Genomic DNA, 27,083 nt, shown 5'->3' with positions numbered 1-27,083 from the left:
AAAAGGAAGATTGCGAATGTAAAAACAGTAGCTAAGATTATATTTGGATGTTTCATGTGAAATAAAAATCAGCATCAACAATGGAAAAAAGGACATACAATATATTACATCAGAAGGTAAATACATGTATAAATATCCAGTAATGAATGTTTTTACCAAACACAATGGTTTTGTGTGTACTTATTTTTATTTGTCTCTAATCGAGGACAATATGCTCTTGCCAGGCCATTTGAAATAAGAAACTTGTTTTTAATTGATATGCCAGACGGATAGATCCATATAGATTCCAGGACGATTTGTCTGCAAGGGTACTGTTTAAACGCACAGTTACCAATATTTTAAATATTTTAATATTAGTAAAATCGCGAACCTGACTCTCCATTTTCTTCCACTCCAGATAGAGGTGATTCAGGTTATATTTTTATTTCTTATTAACATTTTATTTCTTTTTCTGTGTAAAGCACTTTGAATTACTACTGTGCTGCATGAAATGTGCTATATAAATAAACTTGCCTTGCCTGGTTAAATGCATACAGGTAATTTAATAATAAATAAATATTCACATAAATAATCCTGTTTTGGAATGCAGGCTTTTTGAAAAGGTTTAATTTACCAAAGATGTAATACTGAGAAAAAGGTCATCATTACCACCCTTTATGCATAGAAATCTTGTTCATCAGCAGCAGCTCATTTATGGTTTTATTTTCAAAGTCTCCACCGTGACTGCCTCTGCTGAAGTGAGTCAAGCTTCTGTCAAAATAGTGATGCCAGTGCCCGTCACTTTTAGCTCCAAACCCGAAAACATTGACCTGTGTGAGAGATTGAAAAAAAATGGGACAGTGTTTGCAAAGCACTTTATCAAACCAAAGGTTAAAAAATGTAAAGAGTTTGTGCAAGTGCTTTCTTGTGCAGTAATATAGGGCTGATAAGCAACCAAACAGTAACCACAACTTATCCGGTTCCGTGGAAATACAGTTCTCACTGATAACAATCAGGGCACACTTAAGTCTGCATCTGAATATTTACACTACCATTCAAAGGTTTGGAGTCAGTAAGATATGAATACTTTTATTCAGTAAGGATGCATTAAATTGATCAAGTGAAAGACATTCATAATGTTTCAAATAAATCTTCTTATTTTTATTTATATGCGCATGTGACATGGCATGATGGATTTTAGATTTGCCCGCATCTGTAAAACCAAAGTGAACTGTGGTTTGTCCTTTTATGTGTCAATCAAATCAGAGACAAACGTTGGAGGAATTTAAATCTTCAAAACTCTTACCTGATCACAGATGTGCAGGGCGAATATCAATGTAATGAAGCCAGTAGAAGGATATCTGCCATGTTTCTGCAGCCAGCTCTCATGGATGTATTTTATGAATGCAGGATGGATGATCATCACCTTAAAGAACAATAAAAATAATCATCAGTGTTGGGAAGGTTACTTTGGTAATGCAGTTACAGATTACAAGTTACCCTATGTAATAAGTAATGTAACTATTTCAATTACTTTATTCAAGTAATGTAACTGATTACATTGGATTACTTTTTTATTACTTTTCTAAATTTCTAACAAATGTTTTCAACTGTTATTAATTTCAAACATTTAAACCAGGAAGGGTTATCCTCTAAAAAACTGAGATGGTTATATTTAGTTATATTTAAGAGAAAACACAATTCTAGATCATGTTTTTCTTCTTACAGATATAAAAAAAGACTTACAATCTGCATACTATTCTTGTTAACACTATATGTGTGTGAAGGGAAAACAATATACCATAAGGCCTAATATGGATTTCTCACTAACAGAAGCAAGAATAGATTCTAGTTTCATACTCAATGGCAGCTCAAACAAACAGTGTAGCCGTCTCAACCTGCATGGAATTGTTTTTTGTTTTTTTGTTTTTAATAAAGTTGTATTCCACCTAAAATATTGTTATAGACTCAATGACGAATGGTTAGTGTTAGTAGTTAAATAGCTCTATTTTTCAAGTCAAAACGGGACAAACTAGAGACATTTGTCCACTAGGTGGTGCTTAGGTTAACATTCATCATAGGAGATGCTTCCTCAGGTTTGACATAGAAACCTTTGTAATCGTTAACATTTTCATAAGTAACTAATTTAATTACTTTTTTCTCAGTAACTGTAATGGATTACAGCTTCATTTATTTTTAAATTGGGAAACTCTGTTACATGTAACTAGGGCCGTTTCTCAATACCAAGTATGCAAACTTTGGACTTGCATCCTTTGTAGTTCGGACTTCCCAAGTTCGACTCAGGAGAATAAACTCCAGAGGTAAACTCCTGCAAGTCCGGTAATTCTGCAAATGGGAAGAGCAACGTTCTTGATAGTGTCACTCAGCTCGCTCTGAAAATTCCTCACTACTAAATACAATAGCAAATCAGCCACACAAAATCACAGAGTGGGGTCAGCGAATGCTGAGGCGCAGAGTGCGCAGAAGTCGGCACCTTTTTGCAGAGTCAATAGCTACATCCTACGTCATAACGCGCGCTCTCCGTCTAGAGCATAAAGGCCCGGGTATACTTCGGCCATCCGCGTTCGTGCACCGTCCGCATGACGTAATTGCGGAGGGCTCGCGGCCGGCCACACGCCCCGTCCGCGCGCAGCCCAAATTTCGAGACCACGCGGACAGTCCGTGTGCAACAGCGCATGCGCCAGCAGTACAGAAGAGTCCACTAAGTGGCAATATGCACAGTATTGAGCACAGTGTTCAGCTGTCGAAGAAGAGTGTGCAAAGACCGGTTTCAAAACAACACGCTTGGAAAAAAAGAGAGAGAATTTTTTATTCTTCAGTGTTTCTTCCAAACTATGTTGCAATGGTGGATGCACTACAGTTCTTCTCCGATCATGCCCAGCGAATGTCCCGTTGACGACAGGACTCAGTGCTGCCCTCCGATGTCTGGTAGAGCATAGAATTTTTTTTTACTGCGCATGTGTCGAACGCGATCATCCGTGCGTATCCGTGGTGTAGTATACACTGAAGGACGCGCGGACAGGGCTGCGCGCGTGACGCGTCCGGGCGTGGAAAGTGTAGTATACCCCGGGCTTAACGGTGTTGTAAAATGGCGGCCAAGCCTGCGCCCTTTTTTCACTATATCACTTCTCCCAGTCCCCTCTATTCAGGAGGCTGGAGTGGTTCAACACTGTAGGTAATGTGTCCACTACATAGTGTGCCCTCCTGCATAAGCACTGTTAATTCAGCACCACAAAATCACTCAATAAATCTGATATTCTCCCAGTTCCCTTGGTTCAGGTGACTGGAGATGTAAATATTGCAATTAACTAGCCTGTGGTCAAACATGCTCGGTTGCACACTAACGCTGTTATGCGTTTACCTCTGTGAACTCGCTCGCCGGCGTACGCCGTGAGTACTCTAATGTAAGTGGCGCCCACTACACAGTGCGCGCCACCACACATTACACTGCATGAAAACACTGAAATCCGGCACTATCCGGGCATGGTATACTCCTGTGTAATTTGATGTTTACCGGATGTATGTGGGAAAAAGCGGATCAGAGTAACACGGAACAGTATATTTCCAGAAAAACCCAGAAACCTCACGTATGCGGACGTATACAGGAATCCGTGAAATTTCACGGACATATACAGCTGAAACACTGCTGGGTGTGCTAGGACTGAAGACTGTTAGGTGTGAAGAAGACCTTTCATATGTTAATGACTGACACTAGTGCTGGCTGTTCTCAGAAGGAGGGGGGCAGGGGAGGACTTCAGGATTGAGAATTATCTCTGGGCTACTGTAGGCTACAGCAAACAAGCTTTTTGCACAGAAAAAAGAATTCTTAAGGCCCTGAAACACTAAACTGAACTAGCAATGACTAAAGCCGACTGTGGGGTTGGTTCACGTTGCCTGGGTCTGGGCCAAACCATCAGAATGGTGTGTCAGGGCCTTAAAACCACTGCATGAAAAGAGTCTCTTAATCAAATATTTTTTATAAAAACAGTACAAAATAAAAACCCTGTCTGAACATATACGTTCACAAAAAAATCTGAATATGTAATGAAATAAACAAAGAAATGTAATGGAATTAACAAAGGATAATTAACCAAACATTTTAGACTATCCCCAAACAATTTTTGCAAAGTTTTACAAATTGTAGGCAATAATAGAATTAAATAAAGAGGAGATGAAATGTGGAAAATGAAAAAGTTTGTTTTAAAAACACCAAAAACTGATATGCTCAAAATAAAAATATGGAATAAAAAAGAGCAGGGATTCACTTGCTCAAGAAACACAGAAACACAAGCAGATCTTTCAGCTCTGCAACTGTTAACAAAAAGTGTCACTCCAAGATTCTTAACTTTAACACGCTGCAAAAAAGTTGGGTTTTGAGGTTTGAAATCCACCACTCACAATAGATGTAGGTGCAACCAATAAGGTTACCAATAAAAATAAGGCAACCAATAAAAATAATCCTAATTTTACAGAAAAAAACTTCAGTTTATTTACAGTATTTTCTTGTAATTTTGAATTATGTTTAAAACGATGTAAAATTACAAACAATATCTAAATAAACAACTTGACTGTTATTTTAAGGATTATATAATTAATGACAAACTACAGTAATTCTCATTTTTTTTATACAGGAACATAACTGTATTATTTTTCTGTTTTCATAAATAACAAATTCATGCAAAATTACAAACAATATCTGTAAATTAACAACTGTAATACAATATTTAGCTCATTATATTAAAGATTTATGTTTATGTCCATACTAACAATTTAACATTATTCTTTGTCATTTTGAAGTAAATCTTATTAGTTTTATATTTACACTGTAAAAATAAAAACCTAAAAAAACAGCAGCTACAGCTGCAAAACAAAAACCGTAAAATTAAAGTCAAATATCTTAAGTCAAATAAAGTTAAAAAACTTCACAGAAATTTACATTAAACGTTTTAGAGAAAACACTATTAGTTTACAGATTTTTCCTTATTTAAATTAAGATATTTTAATTTAATTTTCTGTTTTACAGTGAAGGTGTATTTTTACATTCAATTCTGGATACAAATATAACAAAATATATAGCAAACTAAATATCAAACAATAATTGTTTTTAAAGAGTACAAATCTGCACTGCTCTCCAGGTTGAAACTTCTGCCCATACCACAAAACACCATTTGACCAATTAATTAAATATAACAGCAAATAAAAATAAATATACACATTTTCTAACTGTTGTTTAAAACAAGTTTTTTCTATATTTGCAAGGCTATTTGCTGTCTTTCCGTGTTCTTTTGAGCGTGATTGGTCAATCTGAACGTCATCCAGAAATCTGGCCAATGACAGTGCGCGCCTTCAGTTTGAATTATACACCCGTTGCCGTTGGAGTTGATCGTGGCTCGCGGGGACGCGACGCGATCGCGGCTTCTAATCTTCACGTCGGTCTATTAATGGCATTGCATGGACCATTTAAACCTGTTAAAATCTTATTTTGGACGAATTTTGATGGTGGGATGTCGACTGAGAACGAAAAAACATGAATACGAACAGACTAAGGTTTCAATGGCGGACAGCAGACGGCAGAAGGTAACGTAAATCCCTTTATATTGTTTCTACTGCTCATCAAGATATAACGTTAGTGCATTAAAGTCATATGCTAATCGTGATTAACTTACATATTCTGTTTCTGTGTTTTGTTGTGTTGTAATATTGTTAAGATAGGGCTGGGTGTTATGGCGATCTGATGATACTGACTATTGTTAGCGATTTTGCTGTAAACGTTAACATTACCTTTTTATATTGCGGAATGGGAATATAGCGTATATAACGCAGCACTGACTGTACTAAAACTTTTTGACATTTTGACAAGGAAACATGCATGAATGTAGAATAATGAACGGGACATGCATGTGTTTAAATAAGCCTCTCTCAGACAGCATGCGATCCCGAAATCAATTATCTTTCTGTAAAATGCACACAGTTATCTCAGTAAGCCTCTCATGTGAGGTATTCACTTGATTTAAACAGTCAGTTATGTCTAAAGTAAAGTCAAACAGTTCAAGTTAATGTGGGGAAACCCGGATGCGTGTCATTCTGTGCATCAGTTCTTAAAGGGGCTGCAGCTTTGTCATCATTTTAATAAAACAAAAGAATAGAGAAGACCTTCTGCTTCTTTAAGAATCAAGTGATATTAATTAATTGAATATCATACAGTGAAGACTTTTAAAGCAGTATTATTCTGTAGCATTTTAATAAAATATCCATCAAAATAAATATATTGTGATATCGTTATTGTAAAATAAAATTTCTCATGTATGTATAATTATATGGTCATAATGCCCATCCCTACTGTCAGCTAGTTTTAAGATCAAGCTTGTCATAAAATGTAACAGAGTTTTGGAATGAGTAATCTGAGAACACTGTCATGTACACTTGTTCAACAGAGAGGACAGGAATCCACCATACTTGGACTCTGAAGAATTATAGGCAAACCAGGATTTTGGATCTACTGTAAAGTTTTTGTATGGGCCTGGTGAGTATGTTTTGCAAGTCCTTGTCCGTAAGTTGATAATTAATATTAATGTTTTATCAAACAAATTAATATTCATTTGTTTGTGTGCATGTTTCTTCCCCCCTCATGATCCAGAAGTTTTGGATCCATGATCCTGAAGAACTTTTACAGATGTTGACCCTGAATGTGTAAAAGGTAATCTTAAAAATGTTGTCATTATTTTAATGTTCTCTGTTTTTTTTCTGTAATGTAGACGCATGCATTTTCTGTGAAGTTGCTTTGAAACAATATCAGGGTTTTTCCTACATTGAAAATTTTGCCGGCCGCCAAAATTTTTTTTGTCCCGCCAAAGCCTTATTTGATGAGTTATTGTGATTTATGAGTGATGTAGAACAGATGACTGCTGCACTTGAGTTAACTGAGTGACAGAGAGAACGACCAGTGAGCTCCTCCCGCTCGCACGCTCTCTGTCTTCAAAATAAGCATTCTTAGCTTTCTAATGTTTCACATTTTACGTTAATCAAAATCAAAAGGTCGGAAGACCGAATCCATGTTGCACGTGGCGCTATCAGACGTCTTCCTTTAATTACCGCTGGGTGTGAAATGCGCTCAAAACATTGACTGATTCTCTGACCAGCTGCAATAAAGCATACTTTAAATAAACAGGAAACAAATCCTATCCGGTTATGAAGTGTTTTCTGTGTGTTGACAAATCTTTCGCGATGTTCTAAAGACGGGATTCACACACAACGCGTCTGCTAATGTCCGATTTGCCACCTAATGACTCCTTTGAACTGAATCATTTTAACAACTGGTTAGAACAACTGATCTGTCCAACACTGAACTCACAAAGCAGTTTAATCATTTACTCAGAACAACACTTGAAATGAGAACACAAGTGTGCTTACCCACTTTAGCAAGAGTGGATAGTAAGAATTAGTTTTAATTATCAACAGTCTTTCAGCTTATTTATGTTCATAATGTGTAGTAAAATAAATCGCCTAAAATCATTTAGTTTAGACTGGAGTGAGGTGAACCCAGAACAAAGTTGTTGTTAGCTAGCTGATTGTATATGGCAGAAAATTAGGCTATTTGTTCATTTTTTTAATATTGATATGATTACCAAAACAAACAATTATCAGTAAATAGTGTAAAAATGAGGAAAAAAAACAAACATCAAGGTATCAAAATAAGATAAGCAAAAGTTACAAACTTTCTTTGAATTTATTTCAAATTTATTGTCAGTTTTGTGCTTGCAGATCAAGTGGGTAGGGTATTTTTTTGTGTGTGTGTGTGTGTGTGTGTGTGTGTGTGTGTGTGTGTGTGTGTGTGTGTGTGTGTGTGTGTGTGTGTGTGTGTGTGTGTGTGTGTGTGTGTGTGTGTGTGTGTGTGTGTGTGTGTGTGTGTGTGTGTGTGTGTGTGTGTGTGTGTGTGTGTGTGTGTGTGTGTGTGTGTGTATGACCATGTCTGTCAGCCACCACCGAAGACCATTTTTGACCCAGGAAAAACCCTGAATATGTATTGTGAAAAGCGCTATACAAATACATTTTAATTGAATTGTTTTACTTACTTTTATTGGCATTAACTATATATTATTAATGTATTATTTGGCAGGTCGCAAGATGTATTTTATTTTGTGAGACTTTGCTGAGGAAGTATTCTTTGGCTCAGTCTGAAAAGGCCCAGAAAAGAAACACTATGAAGAACATCACACAGAACCGTCAGAGAAAGAGACGGGTAAGTTAAGAAACCGGTTAAGCTTTTTCCCTCCAGAATGTTACTATACTCCTCTCTGAGTTTTAGTGGTTAATTTACTGTCATGTTTTGCAGTTGCTGGAGACCAGGTCCAGGGTTGCACAAACCAACACAGAACCTGTGGAAGACCGCAACTATAGACCTGATGAAGATGAAGATGATGCTGTTGTTGATGGAAGGCCAGTGTGGATGGTTTGGCTAGCTCAAACAACATTGTGTTAGAGTTGGTCACAATTATTTTATAATTATAATTTTAATATTCAATTGTTCCATTTTATATTTTCTTTATTCCTATGTTTATATACTTATACTTTTATTGGTTCCCATATATAGAACATTTACATATATTTTATATACACTTTTTAATTTATAGATTTCTTTGTCTCGTTTTATAATGTATACTTTGTATGTTTGTTCCTTTTTAGATGTCCATGTTGCTTTTGATCTCCACGTTTTGTATTGTTGTTCCTCTTACGTCGCCTTCCTTTAGAAACATTTTGTTCACTTATCTTTTCCCCCATTCATTTGAATGTATGTTTATAATGCTCTTTGTTCTTTTTATTTGGTTATATTGTTTACTTGGAATATTTATGTGTATTTTATATACACTTTTTTTTGTCTTATAAATTTATTGTTCTCATTTTATATTGTTTAATTTGTATATTTATTCTTTTCCTTTTTATGTTCACTGTGTATTTTATTCCTTTACATCTGTCTTTTAAATGCATTTTGTTAATTTTTTTTCCCTTTTTGTTTCTTTACCAATTCAATTTCACGTATATTTATGTTCTTTGGACTGTTTATATTTTTACATTTGTTCCTTTACATTTTCATCCCTTTTAAATACATTTAGTTCACTTGTTTTTGTTTCACCATTGTTTTAATGTTCGTTTATAATGCTGTTAAGAATGTTTTTTTTTTTTATATATACCTTTTTAATAAATATTTCAGACTTTCTCAAATTGTTTTGTGTGTATTTTTCTTTTGGGAGGGAGAGGGGATTATTTTTTATATATATATATATTATATATTAATTAGCAAAATCTGCATAGCTGGCCTATAACCAATCAAGTCCCTATGCTACAAAACCTAGCCCACCCTTAGCCTTAGAAGTAACCAATAAAGTCACTTGACTGGGTTTTCAATGCGTCCTGTCCTCCAATAGCAGTCTGGGTTTTGGGAGTGGTTTTAAAAAAAAAACCCAATCCAGTTTGAGATGAAGGACCAATAGGGGGTGGAAGGCAAAGCTGTTTAGAGGTGTGAAAATGTCTCCTGGGAAAAACTTGATGGGATTATTTGCCATGGCAACAAATGGCTGTAGCATGGGAGTATACGGCCACAACATACATCCGATTTGGTACCATTTCGGATGAATACGGACATATACGGATCCATGGAATTTGACCTATCCGGCCAGTATACTCCTGGATTCTTCCGAATTTCAGCAGTGTATACAGGAGTATCCTGGTCCGGATACACCTTTTTTCATGCAGTGTTATTTACAATGAATCAGAGCTTTTTCTAGTGGCCAGGCAGACCCGCGCCTGCAGAGCACGCGCTATCCATGACTGCCAGAGCCCTGCCGCTGAGTGTGCACGTGGACTAATCTTGCAAGAATGCATCCACTTTACAGTAACACTATCCTACACAGTGTTACGAGTTCATCTGTAGGCAGTGTGCCAACATCAAAGTTGTACCCCTACACTCAAGCACTTCCCTATGTTCCCCACCTCCCTGCACCCAGGCGGCTGGAAACATTATTCCCACAGTCGACGAGCCTGTAAACAAACTGTAAAGTGCTCTTCTGTACACAAACACAATCGCCTTGGTAAGCGTCACTTCCACGGCGACCCAAATGAAGCGCGTGCTGCCATTCAGTGCACGCCAGGCTATTTCCGGCATTTCGACATGGGTGTTGAACATAATAAAACAAGGTTACTCGCTACAGTTCGCTCGCAGACCACCGTGCTTTCACACCGTGGTAGAGACAACGGTGAGAAGCGGCATGAGTCACGTGCTTCGAACCGAAATATCAAAACTGTTAATAAAGGGAGCGTTGGAAACAGTCAGGCTTTTACAGTCGCTACTTCCTTGTACCAAAAAAGGACGGTGGTCTCAGGCCATTCTAGATCTCAGACATCTGAACAAGGCCCTTATGAAGCGCCCGTTCAAAATGTTGAAAATGAAACAAATCCTCGAGCACATTCGCCCGGGAGATTGGTTCTTCACTGTAGATCTAGAGGATGCCTATTTCCACATCCAAATAGCCCCTCATCACAGGCCATTCTTGAGATTCGCCTTCAAGGGGAAAGTTTACCAATACAGGGTGCTACCCTTTGGTCTATCTCTGGCTCCCCGCACGTTTACGAAGTGCATGGAAGCGGCGTTAACCCCGCTGAGTCTTCGGGGAATGAGAATTCTCGACTATCTCGACAACTGGCTCATAATAGCTCAGTCATAGATACAGTTATTAAACCACAGATCTTGGCTTCTCAACCATTTGAAATGCTTGGACCTCAGAATCAATGTGGCAAAGAGCTCATTGTCTCCCACACAGAAAGTTTCGTTTCTGGGAACAGTGTTAGACTCACTACGGATGAACGCGCCACTGACGTCACTGACGTCTCTCTGTTCGGAACTGAGCGGTTTCCCTCAGGTCCGGTGTATACACTCCTCTCAAACACCGTCAGAGGATGATGGGTCTCATGGCCTCAGCGGCGCCAGTCCTCAGACTAGGTCTGTTACACATGCGCCCTATCCAGCGCTGGCTGAATTGCCGCGTTCCAGCTCACGCATGGCTCTCGGGCCGATTACAAATCAAGGTAGACCACAGCTGCGTATTGGCTCTGGTTCCTTGGAAAAATCCCATCTGGTATCAGACGGGCGTGAGTTTGGGCACTGTTACGAAGTGGAAAGTTATCTCGACAGATGCATCCAACCTAGGTTGGGGAGCCCTTCACGAGGGCAGGCCAGTCTCCGGTCTCTGGTCAGACTCAGAAAAGAGCCTTCACATAAACTGTCTGAGATGAAAGCGGTCACGCTATCGCTAAGAGCTTTCCTTCCGTACATAAGCACCACCATATCCTGATCCGAACGGACAGCAGGTCAGTGGTAGCCTATATAAATCGCCAGGGCGGCCTAAGATCGATTGGTCTACACACGATGGCGAAAAAGAGTCCTAAAATGGGCGGAGCACAACCTGAGTTCGCTGAGAGCGACTCATGTGCCAGGCATTCTGAATCTGGGTCCGGACATGCTGTCCAGGGGCAAAGTGTCCCCAGCAGAGTGGTCTCTTCACCCACAAACGATTCAGACAATTTGGGGCATGTTTGGCGAGGCAAAAGTGGATCTTTTCACCTCACAAGACAATGCTCAATGCCTAATATATTTCTCCAAACACAAGGACGCGCTGGCCCACGAATGGCCCAGCCTTCCTCTTAATGCTTCTCCCCCAATCTCAATGTTACCTCAGGTCATAGAGAGGATCAGGGACAGCAAATGCGCTGTGCTTTTAATAGCCCCGCTATGGAGAAATCAACCATGGTTCTCACAGCAAAGTTGGATGTCAGATACAGCCCCGTGGCCAATTCCGCTGAGGAGAGACCTCCTCATGCAGGCGAAACGGCAGATCTGGCATCCCGTCCCGATATATGGGCGCTTCATTTCTGGCACATCAACGGGTACACGAGTACCTCTCTGAAAGTGTATTAAACACTATTTCTGAAGCTAGAGTCCCCGCGACCAGGCGGCTCTATTCAGACAATGGTCAGTCTTTTCGGACTGGTGTAAAGCACGAAGTCTGATCCCACATAATTGTGAACTGTCAGAAGTGCCCACTTTTTTACAAGAGCTACTGGACGCGGGTCGTTCCCCCTCCACGCTCAAAGTTTATGTGGTTGCTATAGCGGCGTACCACACTCAAGTGTGTGGACTGTCACTGGAGAAGAACGATCTTATAGTGCGCTTCCTCCAAGGGGCTAGAAGGCTTCACCCACCTCGCCCCCCTTCAGTCCCTATATGGGACCTGTCCACGGTCCTGGATGCTATGAAAGGCTCAACATTCGAGGCTCTGCATTTGGTGAGCTTAAAGCTCCTATCACTCAAGACCGCTTTTCTGCAAGCAATCGCATCAGTTAAGCGAGTGGGTGATCTGCACACGCTCTCAGTGAGTGCCTCTTGTCTGGAATTTGGGCCAAACGACTCTAAGTCGTCCTCAAACCAAGACATGGATATGTACCTAGGGTGCTCTCAACTCCGTTCAGAGCACAGGTCTTTTCACTTTCAGCACTCTCATCATCAGTAGATGAGGAAGATGCTAATTTACTCTTTCCTGTCAGAGCACTGATAATATACATAGAGCGTTCCGCTGCTTTCAGGCAAACTGAACAGCTCTTTGTGTGCTTTGGCGGCCGCACCCGTGGGTGTGCGGTTACAAAGCAGACCTTGTCACGATGGATGGTGGATGCTATCTCGCTGGCTTATGAGTCTAAAGATCTCAGCTGCCCTATAGGCATCACAGCCCATTCTACTTGAGGCATGGCCTCGTCATGGGTTTGGTCTACTGGCATTTCACTGGATGATATCTGTGCGGCGGCAGGCTGGGCCTCCCCGTCCACTTTTATCAGATTTTATAATTTGGATGTCCCTGCCTTACAGGCTGGGCTTCTCGCCGTATAATACATATTAACCCCTTATGGCCCGATAGTCCGGTCTGGGTTAAGTATTTGTATAAGTCATAAGCACATTCCTTATATGACTCGACTTGTCTGGTCGTTCAATATTCCTATTGGCCCGAATATATACATATATCTTGTGTGATATTCTCATTGAAATAGCCCAACTCAGGTCTGGCTCATATTGGGGACTTCTATGAATATCATATTTACGGGCCCACTTAGGTCGGCCTGGGTATGGTTTCTCCAGGCTATCAGAGCCGTTAAGCGAGCACGACGTTTTGCATTGGTCCACCATAGCGTTTAGCAAAACGCAGCGTTTAGCAAAACGCAATACGAGAGTACTCTCGAAAGGGAACGCTTCCCTGAGAAGAGGGAACGAGTATTGTGTTTGCTTGTCGTGCTTCGCTTTCTCAGGGAGTCGCTTCAGTCGATTAACCTGACAAACCTGGCAAGACAGGGTATTTTATACCCTTGGCTATGCAAATTCTGATGCCCCTTGTGGTGGGAATATTAGAGGGACCTGATTGGTCCGTCCCGCCCAGCGGTCTCACCATAGGTTCCTGCAGTTGCAGCGGCACAGCCAATCAGCACGCAGCTGCTTCCTGCTGATAGCTGTGCAGCTGCACTGCGTTTTACATGGTATTTTTAGGATAAAAATTAGCTTCAAAATCTCGAGGAAAGGAAATTCCCCCATAGCGTTTAGTAAAACGCAATACGAGAGTACTCTCGAAAGGGAACCGAGATTACGCAAGTAACCGAAGCGTTTTAGTGATCAAATGTATAAGGTATACAAAGCTATTCAATAAGAAATAAAGCAAACAATTCAGTCAAACAAAGTCAGTGCTAGTAGGCTACAATGGTCAAATTAAAAAGCCTAACAATATAAAGTTATGAAACTTTCTCAGCCAAATTTTTCAGTTATGAAATCCTCAGCCAAAATGATTTGCCAGGGAACAAATTGTAGATTCATGAGACCGAAGATCGCCAGTTAGATCTACACAAGTTGAATTACATCTCATGTTAAACCACTACAGAGACATCAGAGCCAGCAGCAAACATCAGAAGGACTAGCCGAGGTAAGGCTGCTCTCGGTGGGATTAATGAGCGTTGATCGCCTGAAAAGCCTTTTTGCAGTAACTGTAACAGATTACAGTTACATTTATTTTTTAAATTTTTAGATAACATTTGTTCAGAAAAACTATACAGATCAATATGTGAAAGTCAAAAGTTCTACACCGATTGATAGATATGACTCTCACCTTGTCTCTGTCTGCATTTACTGTAGGTCTCACTCTAGTATAAGTGCTGAGGAAAACAAAGATTCATTACATTAAGATAACTGCCATAAAATGTGAAAGATGCATATCTGAAGGCTTTTTAATAATTCTGTGAGTGTGTATTGAGGAAATAACGTACCGTGAGATGTGTCTAGTGGTAAAGACACTGATGAGCCAGCGCATGTCTTTAATCTTAAAGGGCAGAAGCACCAGATGGGTGGAGTTGTCCAAATCTACAGCGCTCTCGGGATACAGAATCCGGTGAGTGGTCTTAGATCCCACATCTTTCTCAAAACCTTTTGTCGGAGCCTTATTTATCCTGAGGTAAGAGGATGAAGATGCATTTTTAACAGTCAAATTCGGTTGTATGCACCGTCGAGACTTCAAAATAGAAAAACAACATACCTTATGACAAAGTCATGGCTGTCTATTAGTTGACCATAGTGGGATCTCAGGAGGTTCCCAGAGTTCCCCACCACCGCACAGGTTCTGCAGCGATCTGGACCAGCGTCTGAGTAATGTTCTTCATCGGGGAAGAGAGAAAACAATGTGTCCACCACATCTGTGTAGTTAGCTTTAGAGGATTCATACTGTAGACCCTATACAAATGTTAAAAAACATGAAGTTTAAGATATTATAAAATATTTCCACTTTTCACATATATTCTTTATATTTATTGAAAATAAATGCCTTTCCAATCTGATATGCGATAGGTTAAGGGTGAAGGAACGAGTTTGGCAAAAGGCAGATTCGAACTTAGGTTGATCGTTTCAAAAGTATCGCTACATGCCTTGATCCCTACACCACTGCGGATGACAAGTTTCAGCTGTTTTTTGAACTTTTGTCTGGCCCAACCAGACATTGGTGTGCGGAGTTAGTGTAAATAGCTTCTACCAACAAGGGGGCTATTTGCACTTAGTGTATAGACACTCCGTTAAAGGCAACCATCCACTTGTTTCTGATGCTGGGTTCTTTCTGAAGTCTGTACAGAGAGGCAAACCTGTTTAAACTGGATGTGTCAAAGCAAACGTTCTTTCACTTTTCCATTTGTCCTGTTGTCTGCAGACTCAAGTGCGTAGAGTGCGTCAGAAACTGATTGTGCATCTGTATCCTGTATCCAGCGTAGACTGCGTCATTAGCCATTTCCATCCATATTTTAATGCGCATTTTGTCACATCACATAAAAAGAACGCTGGATGGAAATGCCAAGATGTACATAAATGTAAAAAAATTGCATAAAGCACTTATGCAATTGAGTCGTAAGCAAGATAAGCATCCGAAAGCAATATCATGAGTGTTTATTGCATTTCTTCTGCACGCTCTGGTGCAAGTAATTTATTATATACAAAATGTTTTATATAAAGTGGCTTCTCCTACTACAGTAACTTCCATTTTTTATATCTTTGATATTTAGCAACAGTTTATCAGGAAGTGACGATTTTGTTTTTTTCAGCTCACTGGATGGAAACGCTGCTTCATTCACAAATGTTGTATGCAATATTTAAATTTTATGCACAAGTTAAGTGATTTTAATGGGCTCCATTTAATTTATAATTGAAGCCATTCATATCTGATAAACCAAGATGGCGGCGCGAGTAGATCGCGAGGCTCAGGTTCTCTCCAGATTCTGCAATTTTGCGGTATTTTTCTTGTTCATCTCGGGTCTGTTCGTACAGAACAGTTGTGCCTTTACAACGTACACCCGCCGTGAGATTTTGGATATTGGTTTGCGAATTTCCGACAGTTTTATGGACAATCTTCGACTCCTTCCTGAGATCGCTAGGACGCCCGAGGCGATGCGCTCTGCCCGGCGGGCGGAAGTGCTAGAAGGCGGCGCTGTGATCGTAAACAAAGGCGGGGTAAGCGTGGAGGACTAAGAGCTAAGCTAAGGCTAACTCCTTACCGGCTCTCTTTACCCAGCATTTTCCTTGCCAATGTACGATCGCTAGTGAACAAAATGGAGGAGATTCGACTCAGCATCATACACAGTAAGAAACTTTTGAACTGTAACGTCCTAATCTTCACGGAAACCTGGTTAAACAGCGGAATACCGGACACCGCTATTGAGCTAGCGGGACGCCACACACTCCGGGCGGATAGAACACTAGATGGCTCCGGTAAAACCAGAGGCGGTGGATTGTGCATTTACATTAACAAAGCTTGGTGCACAAACTCTGCTATTGTTGGGAGTCATTGTTCAGCTAACCTTGAGTTTCTCATGGTTAAATGTAGACCGTTTTATCTACCGCGGGAGTTCACTTCCACCATTATCACTGCAGCCTATATTCCTCCGGATGCTGATGCCAAGCTTGCTATGAAAGAACTTCACGCAGCCATCAGTAAACAACAGACTGATCACCCGGAAGCTGCGTTTATTGTTGCAGGTGACTTTAATCACACAAACTTAAAGTCAGTGCTACCCAAGTTTCACCAGCATGTTTCCTGCCACACCAGAGGAAACAAAACCTTAGATCATGTTTACACAAACATTGCTGGAGCTTACGTTGCAACACCCCTCCCCCACCTGGGACAGTCAGCCCCCCTCTCTTTGTTCCTCAGCCCCAAATATTCACCCCTCATCAACCGTGTGAAGCCATCAGTAAAGACCATCAAGGTGTGGCCTGCGGGGGCAGATTCCACACTCCAGGAAAGGTTTCTAAACACAGACTGGAGTATGTTTGCTTCTCAAGCCACCAGTGGCGCTCACACGGACATTGACTCATACACTTCTTCTGTATTGGATCATATCAATACCACCATTGACAGTGTTACAACCCAGAAACAGATCACCACATACCCAAATCAGAAGCCTTGGATGAACAGGGAAGTTCGACTCCTGCTGAAGTCACGCAATACTGCCTTCAGATCAGGAGATGCACAAGCCTACAGTACATCCAGAGCAAACCTGAAGAGGGGCATCAAAAAGCCAAGCACTGCTACAAGCTAAAGATAGAGGGACATTTTTCCAACTCTGACCCTCGACGCATGTGGCAGGGCATTCAGGCCATCAGTGATTACAAACCCACCCACTCCACCCCCGCAGCCACTGATGTCAACTTCCTGAACGAGCTAAATTACTTTTATGCTCGTTTTGAAAGAGACAACAGAGAAACTGCCACCAAGCTCAAACCCTCAGCTGACCACCCACCAATCACACTCTCCTCCACAGATGTCTGCAAGGCACTGAGCCGGATCAGCGCACACAAGGCTGCTGGACCAGACAACATCCCTGGTCGTGTTCTCAGGGCATGTGCGGAGCAGCTCGCTGGGGTTTTTACGGACATTTTCAACCTGTCTCTTGCCCAAGCAGCTGTACCTTCATGCTTCAAACGCACTTCCATTGTGCCAGTGCCGAAACACTCTAGCCCGAGGTGCCCTAATGACTACCGCCCTGTAGCACTCACACCCATCGTCATGAAGTGCTTTGAGCGGCTGGTCCTAGAACACCTAAAAGACTCTCTACCATCCACATTGGACTCACACCAGTTTGCCTACCGCAGCAATAGGAGCACAGAGGATGCAGTTTCCATGGCACTGCACTCTGTGCTCACTCACCTGGACAATAAAAACACTTATGCACGCATGCTGTTTGTTGACTTCAGCTCAGCATTCAACACTGTCATCCCAACCAAGTTAATAGCCAAACTTGGAGACCTGGGCATCAACACTTCAATGTGTAACTGGATTTTGGACTTCCTAACTGACAGACCCCAGAATGTTCGATCAGGATCCACCTGCTCCACATCCATCACACTCAACACTGGCGTACCACAGGGCTGTGTGCTAAGCCCATTTCTCTACTCCCTCTTCACCGCCGACTGCAAGCCTGTGTATGGATCTAATTCCATCGTCAAGTTTGCGGACGACACTACGGTGATTGGGCTCATCAGCAACAACGATGAGACTGCCTACAGGGAGGAGATCCAGCACCTGGCCACATGGTGCGCTGATAATAACCTGCTCCTCAACACCACCAAAACGAAGGAGCTCATCGTGGACTTCAGGAAGGAGTCAAGAGGCACACACGACACCATCCACATCAATGGAATGGCTGTTGAGCGTGTCTCCAGTTTCAAGTTCCTGGGGATCCACATCTCGGCGGACATGTCGTGGACGACCAACACCTCCAGCCTGGTCAAGAAGGCTCCAGCGCCTCTTCTTCCTGAGGACACTGAGGAAGAACCAGCTCTCCTCGGCTATCCTGGTGAACTTCTACCGCTGCGCAATAGAAAGCATCCTGACCAACTGTGTGGCAGTGTGGTATGGGAGCTGCTCTGTTGCGGAGCGCAAGGCACTGCAGCGGGTGGTGAAAACTGCCCAGCGCATCACAGGGACTCCACTGCCTGCCATTGAGCACATCCAGAGGAAACGCTGCCTGCATCGAGCTCGCAGCATCCTCAAGGACTACTCTCACCCAGCCCACAGACTGTTTTCTCTCCTGCCCTCCGGCAGGCGTTTCAGGATTCTCCGGACCAGAACCAGCAGACTAAAGAACAGTTTTTTCCCCAGAGCTGTCTCTTTACTGAACTCAAACCCTCGTTGATCCACTTCCCTCATAAACTGCTAACTCTCCTACCTCACATCTGCCTTCACTTTGTTATTTGCACTACCGACTCTTTATTACAGTAACAACTGTTTACTTATGCATTCTGCACTACCATATCTTAACTGGATTATGCTCATTTGCACTGCCGACTGTATTTATAGTACCAATGTTTACATTTGCATTTTGCACCGTACTTCTAACTGTAATATGCAACCACTTTCCACTGCACTTTTACACTTTTTTTCGGATAGCTCTGTCCATAATTTATTTTACTACCTTAATCCACTGCTATATTCCTCATCTTGCCTAACATATTATTGTATACCTCTAACTGTAAAAATTCTGGGTTACACTTTATTTCGATAGTCCATTTTAATCATTCTACTAACTATAAGTAACTTTGCAACTACATGTCAACTAACTGTCATTAGAGTATTAGTTGACTGTCAGTAGACTGGTAGGTTATGGTTAGGTGTTAGGGTTCGGGTAAGTAGAATAAGTTGAATTGTAGTTGCCAAGTTACTTATAGTCAGTAGAATGTCTGTTGGGGGACCAACAAAATAAAGTTTTAGTAAATATTAATCAGACAGTCTACAAATACTCTAATGACAGTTAGTTGACATGTAGTTGCAAAGTTACTTATAGTTAGTAGAATGTCTAAAGTGGACTATCAAAATAAAGTGTTACCAAATTCTGTTTAAAGTACTAGCCATCTGTATATTATATTCATAGTACATATTCACCTGTAAATTCTGTTTATAGTAATAGCCATCTGTATATTAATTCACTGTACATACTCACCTGTAAATTCAGTTCTGTTTATAGTAATAACCATCTCTCTATTTATACATATTTATATATATTCAGTATATTTCCATGTCCTGCACTTATGCAACCATTGTATATCCTGCACTTGCTGCTATTGCACTTCTGGTTAGACCTAAACTGCATTTCGTTGCCTTGTACTTGTACTTGTGTAATGACAATAAAGTTGAATCTAATCTAATCTAATCTGATGTAGGCAAATGTCGGCTGTTGAGTGACTTAAAGCCAGTGGGCGGGGTCCATGGTGCAATGATGTATAACTATTCGTCGATGTCTTGATCTGGAGGCAGGCAGATGCAAATGTACTTGCCCGTGTGACATCACAAATCCCACATCCAAACGTGCCATTTTCGGAGCTTGTTTTAAGCTATAAAATTTGCAGGATGATTTAATGCCATTTCAAGTCACCTTTATATAAACCGCTCTATAACTGGAAAATCAATGACGCATCCCCATTGATGGCCCCCATTGCATTCCATAATATGGAGAAAAAAATACTATGGGAGTCAATTGGGACTTTTGGGGGGTTTTGAATTTGGTTACACAAATTCCTCAAAATATCTTCTTTTGTTTTCAACAGAAGAAACAAACTTTGGAACAAATTTCATTTTATTTAGAAAAAATTAAATTTTAGAATACCTTCAAAAGGGAATTTTTTTTTTTTGGCAAAAGAATGTGACCCAATTATGACCTTTATTAACTGTGATCAAACCAACCCCAGTCCCTTTATTTTCAGACCTCCAGAAAGAACGTCACGTACCGTCCACCATCTGTAGACGTCTGTCTGTAACTCACTGTTTCTCCTGTTCAGCAGAGGTGGGACTGTGGGGTTGAACCGCATGAAGAACCAGTCAGCATCGTTCAGATCCGTGACACATTTATCACAAGCGCACAGAACTCCTTTGGTGGAATCATCAGATGTCTTGAGGAAAGTATAGATCACCGCGTTTTGGAAATACATAAAAAGAACAAAGATGCCAAAAGTGAAGAGTGCTGTGATGTACAGAAATCTCTGTGTAGTGAAGGGAACCATATTTTCAGCTGGTTGAAGAGGGTTTAAAATCCTTCAGCTGAAAAGAGAAAAAAAAATACATTAATGTTCAATGTATTATTACACTATTAAAGAATACATAAAAATAGCCCACAATGTATACTGTAGGCCTAATATTAAGGAATTAAGGCCTATTTATTTTTTACAGGCATGTTTTACCTGTATTTTGAATTTTGGATAGAATTACATTGTGTTTTAGGGTTAATGGAAATGTCTGTATAATAGATAATGTCCTGACAGAAAATTACCAGTACATTTTCTTTCTTTTTGTTCCCAAAGGGAGCAAAAAAGGGTCAGAATCCAAGGCCAATCCTAAAATGTTTTTCAAATAGGCTGTGATTCTGAACCAGTAGGTCTGGATAAAATGACAATCCCATGCACAGTGAATATAATCACCTATGTTAGATTTACATTTGGGGCAGAGTGGTGAGTGAGATGGATTGTATTTGTGTCTTAAGTGAGGCATAATATGTATTCTGTGGAGGATCCTAAGCTGAATGGCTCTTGCTCTGTTACAAGCTGAGAGCCTATTGGCTTAAGACCAAACCCTCTCACATTCATCCTCCGAGATATCTACCCCAATCTCTCTTTCCCAAGTTAATCTGAGGAGCGAGGTATTAACTGTGTCATAAGAGCACAGTGCTTTGTCGAAAAAGGAAATCAACTTTTGCGTAGGAGGACTTAAGAGTATCTTCTCAATTACCGAAAATGAATATTTAGAAGTAACTGTAGTTTTTCTGAATATATGATCTCTAATCTGCGAAAATCTAAAAAAAGTGTTGCCACGGTAGATTATATTTTGAGGCTATAATATCAAAGGACAATAGTGACCCTTCATCAAATAGGTCAGATATTCTGCATGTACCATAAGCAGGCCACAGGTTGAAACCAATGTCCAAAGAACTTGGCAAGAACTCTGGATTGTTCAGGATTGGCAAGAGAGGAGAGGTTGTATCGGTCCTATCCTCCAATCTTTGAACAATACACCATGCCTTGAGAGTATTACGTACTAAAGGACTATCACACATATCTCTCCTCAGCTTAGAATTACAGATAAAAAATTTGTTTTGTAAAGGGCATTTGAACTGTGAAGATTCAAGATCGAGCCAAACTGATTTAGGTTCTTCATTAAACCATTCAACAATGAATCGAAGCTGGCAAGCCAGCTGATACAGTTTAAAATTTGGGAGATCCAAACCGCCCTTCGCGCTAGGGAGCTGAAGTTTTGATAATTTCAGCCTGGGTTTTCTTTTGCTCCAAATAAATGAACTTGACCAGCCATTCAGCTCTTTGATAACCTTTTTAGACAGTAAAATAGGAATCATCTGCATTGGATACAGTAAACGAGGTAGGACATTCACCTTTATCAAGGCAACCCGTCCCAGCCAAGACAGAGGGAGAGTAATCCACCTGGTCAAATCACAGATTTTTCCAAGCACCGGAGTAAAATTGGCTTTGTACAATTTCCTAAAAGCAGGGGGTATATTAATGCCTAAATAAATAAAACCGTCCTCAGAGTACTTAAATGGAGAGGAGAAAGGTTTATTTATGGACGTTTTATTCCCTATAAATAGGGCAACTGAATTAGAGAAATTAATTTTGTACTCGGAGAATTGCCCAAATTCCTGAATGAGGTCAACAACCGCTGGCACAGAGCTTTTAGGATCCGAGAGAAAAACTAACATATCTTCTGCGTATAAGGAGATTTTGTGCCGCCTACCCCCCAGAGACACCCCCAACACAGCTGAACTCTCCCTTATCCTCTGAGCAAACGGCTCTATTGCTATTGCAAAAAGCAATGGAGAGAGGGGACATCCTTGCCAAGTACCCTGGTATAAAGAGAAATGATCAGATCTGTGACCATTGGTAATGACTGCGAAGAGGGGATCCGTATAAAGTATTTGCACCCACTTGATAAAATATTTTTTCCAGTGTGTAGAACAGATACAGCCACTCAATGGAATCAAAAGCTTTTTCCGCATTTAGGAACAAAATGAAAGAGCTAGTACTGAAGTTATGGGAAAGCTCAATAATGTTTAAAAGCCTCCTGGAATTTTAGATAACAGTTTTAAATCTGAATTAAGCAAAGCATTAGGTCTATAGGAGAGCCACAATTTCTGGGTCCTTGCCCTTTTTTAAAATAAGATAAATATTTGCCTCGCGAAGTGAGGGGGGGCAACTTGTTAGTAAAAAAATGAATGATTAAGCATAGCTAAGAGAGGGTCTAGAAGCACATGCTCTAATTCTTCATAGAATTCACATGCAAGGCCATCCGGCCCAGGAGACTTACTGGACTTCAAACTATGGAGTGCGACTATAGCTTCCTCTCTAGAAATGGATGCATAAAGAAGTTCTCTCTGCCCTTTTGAGACAGCAGGGAGAGTTATGCAATCAAAGAATGACACCATATACTCATGTTTTTGGGAAGAATAATGAGACCGATAGAGAGCAGAGTAGAATTGTTTAAAAGTACTGTTAACCCTCAGAGCCCGACGGCATCGCCCACGACGTCACACGGCACCTCCGATAAATATCTATATTATTTCATGAAACTTTTATCGATTTTCTTACCGTTTTTTCCAGCAGAAAGCTAACGAGCTAGCCATCACGGGGGTGTCTTTGGTGTCTTTGTAGCCTTTACAGAAGGTTTTCTATCCAGCCTGGAACATGTGCATCTTTTTGGAGTTGTTCAGCAATAAATCAAAACGCTTACATCCAAGATATATCCACTTGATGTCCATAATTTATAAATTTTCCGTCATTTTTGCCGCTAGCGCGATGCTAGCTGCCATTTTGGATGAGGGTTTGACCAATGACAGGCTGATCCGTCATCCACGTTGGTGTGCGTCATTACGCATTACCACAGCTCTGTTATTGTGGAGAGAGAGAGGCGCACGGTTAGTGTTGAGGAGAGAGAGAGAGAGACGCGCTGCAGTTTTGTGGAGAAAGTTTGAGGAAAAAGTTTGAGAAGAAAGTTTGTGGAGAAGTTCCTGATAGGAACTGTTTTGAGGCTTGGCACCAGTAAATATCCAAAATCCAAAGAGGCCAAAAGCGCCTGGACTTTTTTTTGGAAAAATTTAAATAGTTTTGGTTCTGTATAAGTTATCATGTTTATTCCTGAGTTCCAGGACTCCAAAGACTTGAACAAACTGTTTTCCAGAGGAAATATGCTTAGCTTTTATTTATTTGTGTGTGTTTTCAATAAATATTTGAGTGATTCAATTTCCGTTTTATGTTTTCATTTGTCTTTATGGTCCCATAACTTATTTTACATTCAGGTGACATCAATGCAACACAAAAATACTGACAGTGCAGCTTGTCTTGAAAAAAAAGAGGTGTGTCAATTGTCTGTGCACAACAGGGTTGATGTTTTACAAGCTTTTTTAGTAAATAACACCAGGCGGAAAATTAATTGTAAAAATACCCTTAGGTCTTAAAGGGTTAATGATTAGAGAATCGAAATGACATTCCCTTGCGGGCTACTATAGAAGTAATAAATTGTGAGTCAGAATTACACTTCGTCAAATTAGCTAAACATTTACTAGGTTTATTGCCCCATTCATACAGCTTTTGCTTTGAGTATAATATATTTGAATGAGACTGATGAGTTGATAACTAATTTAAAGAAGCACTTATTTTTTACTAATGAAACTGGAGAGGGATCGTTCAAATAGCTGCTAGTGACAAAATTTAACGCTGACTCTAAGTGTTTCTGCTTCTCTGACTGTTTTCTTTTTTTAGTTGTAAAGTATGAAATGGCAAGGCCTCTAATTTAGACATCTCCCAGAGAAGTGAGGGATTATTTGTAGACTCTGAGTTAATAGATAAAAATATCTTAAACTCTGAATTAAAGTATGAGAGGAATTTATCATCTTTGAGTAATAAGTTATTGAACCTCCAACTTCTCACAGGTCAAAAAAAAAAAACCTCACACAAATATCTAGTAGCACAGCAGCATGATCAGAGACAACAATGTCTGCTATGTTGCACTGTGAGATTGCATGTATTATAGTTTTAGGATCCTAGAGTGACACTTATGGGGGTGCGAGAAAAAGGTGAATTTCTTCTGATACAGGTTAAGAGTACGCCAAACATCCAAATATTCTAAGTCCTCACATAGTGCAGCAAGAGCTTTAGATTGTTTGGTGTAGAGAGTCCCTGGGGGGGGAAACGGTCCAGTATAGAATTCAATAAGCAATTAAAGTCTCCTCCAATAATACAAAGACCAGATGCATGCTCCTTAAACTCAAGGAAAGCTTTTATAAGAAATTCTGAGGATTAGTTATAGGGGGGCAATTTATATTTAAAAGTGAGATTTCCTCCGCATTCAAAGTCCCCTTAATAATGATATCTCTACCATGCTTGTCCTTAATACTGTACTTTTACTGATCAAAATGGCTGCTCCTCTACTGCTTTTCGTAAAGGATGAAAATTTAATCTGACCCACCCATTTGTGTAATATGTGTAAGACTCAAATGTTCCCTAAGAGAGCTATATCTATATTCTCCTTATGTAGTCGTGTGAGCACTTTACAAATTTTTATTTGCCCGTGTAAACCCTTTACATTCCACGTGCAGTCTTAAGTTACTAGCCATTACTTAAAATAAGGAAAAAATTTAAATAAAAAAAAGGATCAGGTGGTGCTCTCCCCCTGTCGAAAATGTCCACAAACATTACCCTGTAGTTAGGTCCAGTAAACAAATAGGCATGTGTCGAGGCATTACAATAGACAATAACACATATTAAAGGAACACTCCACTTTTTTTGAAAATAGGCTCATTTTACAAGTTCCCTAGAGTTAAACAGTTGAGTTTTACCGTTTTTGAATCCATTCAGCCGATCTTTGTATCTGGCGGTAGCACTTTAGGCATAGCTTAGCATACATAATTGATTCTGACCAGTCCATTAGCATCTCATTCAAAAATGACCAAAGACACTTTCAATGTTTTTCCTATTTAAAACTTGACTCTTCTACAGTTACATCGTGTGCTAAGACCAACTGAAAATTAAAGGTTGCGATTTTCTACACCTATATGGCTAGGAACTACTTTCTCATTCCTGCGTAATAGTTGCGGATCTTCGCGGCTGTACCATGGCTGCAGCAGCGCAATGATATTACAGCGCCTGAAAGTAGCCCCCAGCTAGGTAACTTTCAATGTGACCGGCACTAAGTTTGTGTAGTTGTAGAGAAAGTTTCAGGCTTGCAGCCGACAAATTGTGTTGTGGATTTACCTGTGTGATTAGCCATGGTTCTGTGTGTTGTAAAGGGCTGTGATAGTAAGTCGAAGGTGTTTACTACCACCATGTTTCACAGAATACCAACGAATCATTGCGCCACTGCAGCCATGGTACAGCCGCGAAGATCCGCGACTATTATGCAGGAATGAGAAAGTAGTTCCTAGCCATATAGGTGTAGAAAATCGCAACTTTTCATTTTCAGTTTGTCTTAGCACACGATGTAACTGTAGAAGAGTCAATTTTAAAATAGGAAACATATTGAAAGTGTCTTTGGTCATTTTTTGAATGAGATGCTAATGGACTGTTTAGAATCAATGATGTATGCTAAGCTATGCTAAAAGTGCTACCGCCAGATACAAAGATCGGCTGAATGGATTCAAAAACGGTAAAACTCAACTATTTAACTCTAGGGGACTTGTAAAATGAGCCTATTTTTTAAAAAAGTGGAGTGTTCCCTTAAAACAAGCCAAACTGGCAACGAGGAAAGAAAAGGAAAAATAAAAAAATAAAAAGAACACAACAAGAAAATTGAAAAATAGGAAAAAGGGGCTGTTTCCCCACGTCAAGGGGAAAGATCTTCATCTCAAAAACAGGTCAGTCTCTCGATATGACTCCAGTAGCAACTATCCAGAAAAGTAGCACTCAACCAGAATGTAAACGAAAGTTATTAAGACCGCCCCTGTCACTCAGAAAAGAGAGAATAGAAAATGAAGCACGCAAACTAGCACTCACATCGCTGTGTAAATTGCAGCACATGAAGCCAAATCGGAACTACCCGCCTGTCAGAGAGCTTGATAAACATTAGTTGCTGGAGTTTAGTTGCTCTTATCCAGGTACTGCGAGACTGCAGCCGCCGTCTCAAAGACTTTGACGGTATTTCCAATATTGACTCGTAGCTTTGCTGCATCACGTAGCGAGCACCCATATCGCGAAGTCGCTGCTTGACCTCGTTGAATTCTTTACGCTTCCGTACCACTGAAGCCAAAAAATCCTGGTAGAATGATACCACGTTGTCCTCATACCCCAAATCTCCATCCGCCGATCGTCTCCTGCTGGCATCGAGAATCCTCTGCTTGTCACCATAAGTATGAAACCGGACAATCAGCGGCCGTGGCCCATCCTTGGCATCCGGTTTTGGTGCCAGCATACGATGTACCCTTTCAATCTTAATGAGACCACTCTTAGTATGCAGACCGAGAAACTCTGGATCCAT

General features: G+C 40.5%; 1 protein-coding gene across 1 annotated transcript; it reads right to left on the bottom strand.

The window, feature by feature from the left end:
• Positions 1–644: 644 nt before the first annotated feature.
• Positions 645–27,083, bottom strand: LOC307133492 (CMP-N-acetylneuraminate-beta-galactosamide-alpha-2,3-sialyltransferase 1-like; the record flags this gene model as incomplete). Its single annotated transcript, XM_079828574.1, has 7 exons — positions 645–809; positions 1,286–1,405; positions 14,193–14,238; positions 14,350–14,529; positions 14,616–14,809; positions 20,342–20,622; positions 26,708–27,083. 7 exons carry the CDS (start codon positions 27,081–27,083, stop codon positions 645–647), a joined length of 1,362 nt encoding a protein of 453 aa, XP_079684700.1.

The sequence above is a fragment of the Gobio gobio genome, assembly GCF_949357685.1.
Source record: "Gobio gobio genome assembly, chromosome: 11".
NCBI classification, from domain to species: domain Eukaryota; kingdom Metazoa; phylum Chordata; class Actinopteri; order Cypriniformes; family Gobionidae; genus Gobio; species Gobio gobio.
Note: the sequence above shows the minus strand (reverse complement) of the source record. Positions and strands in the feature narration are given on the sequence as shown.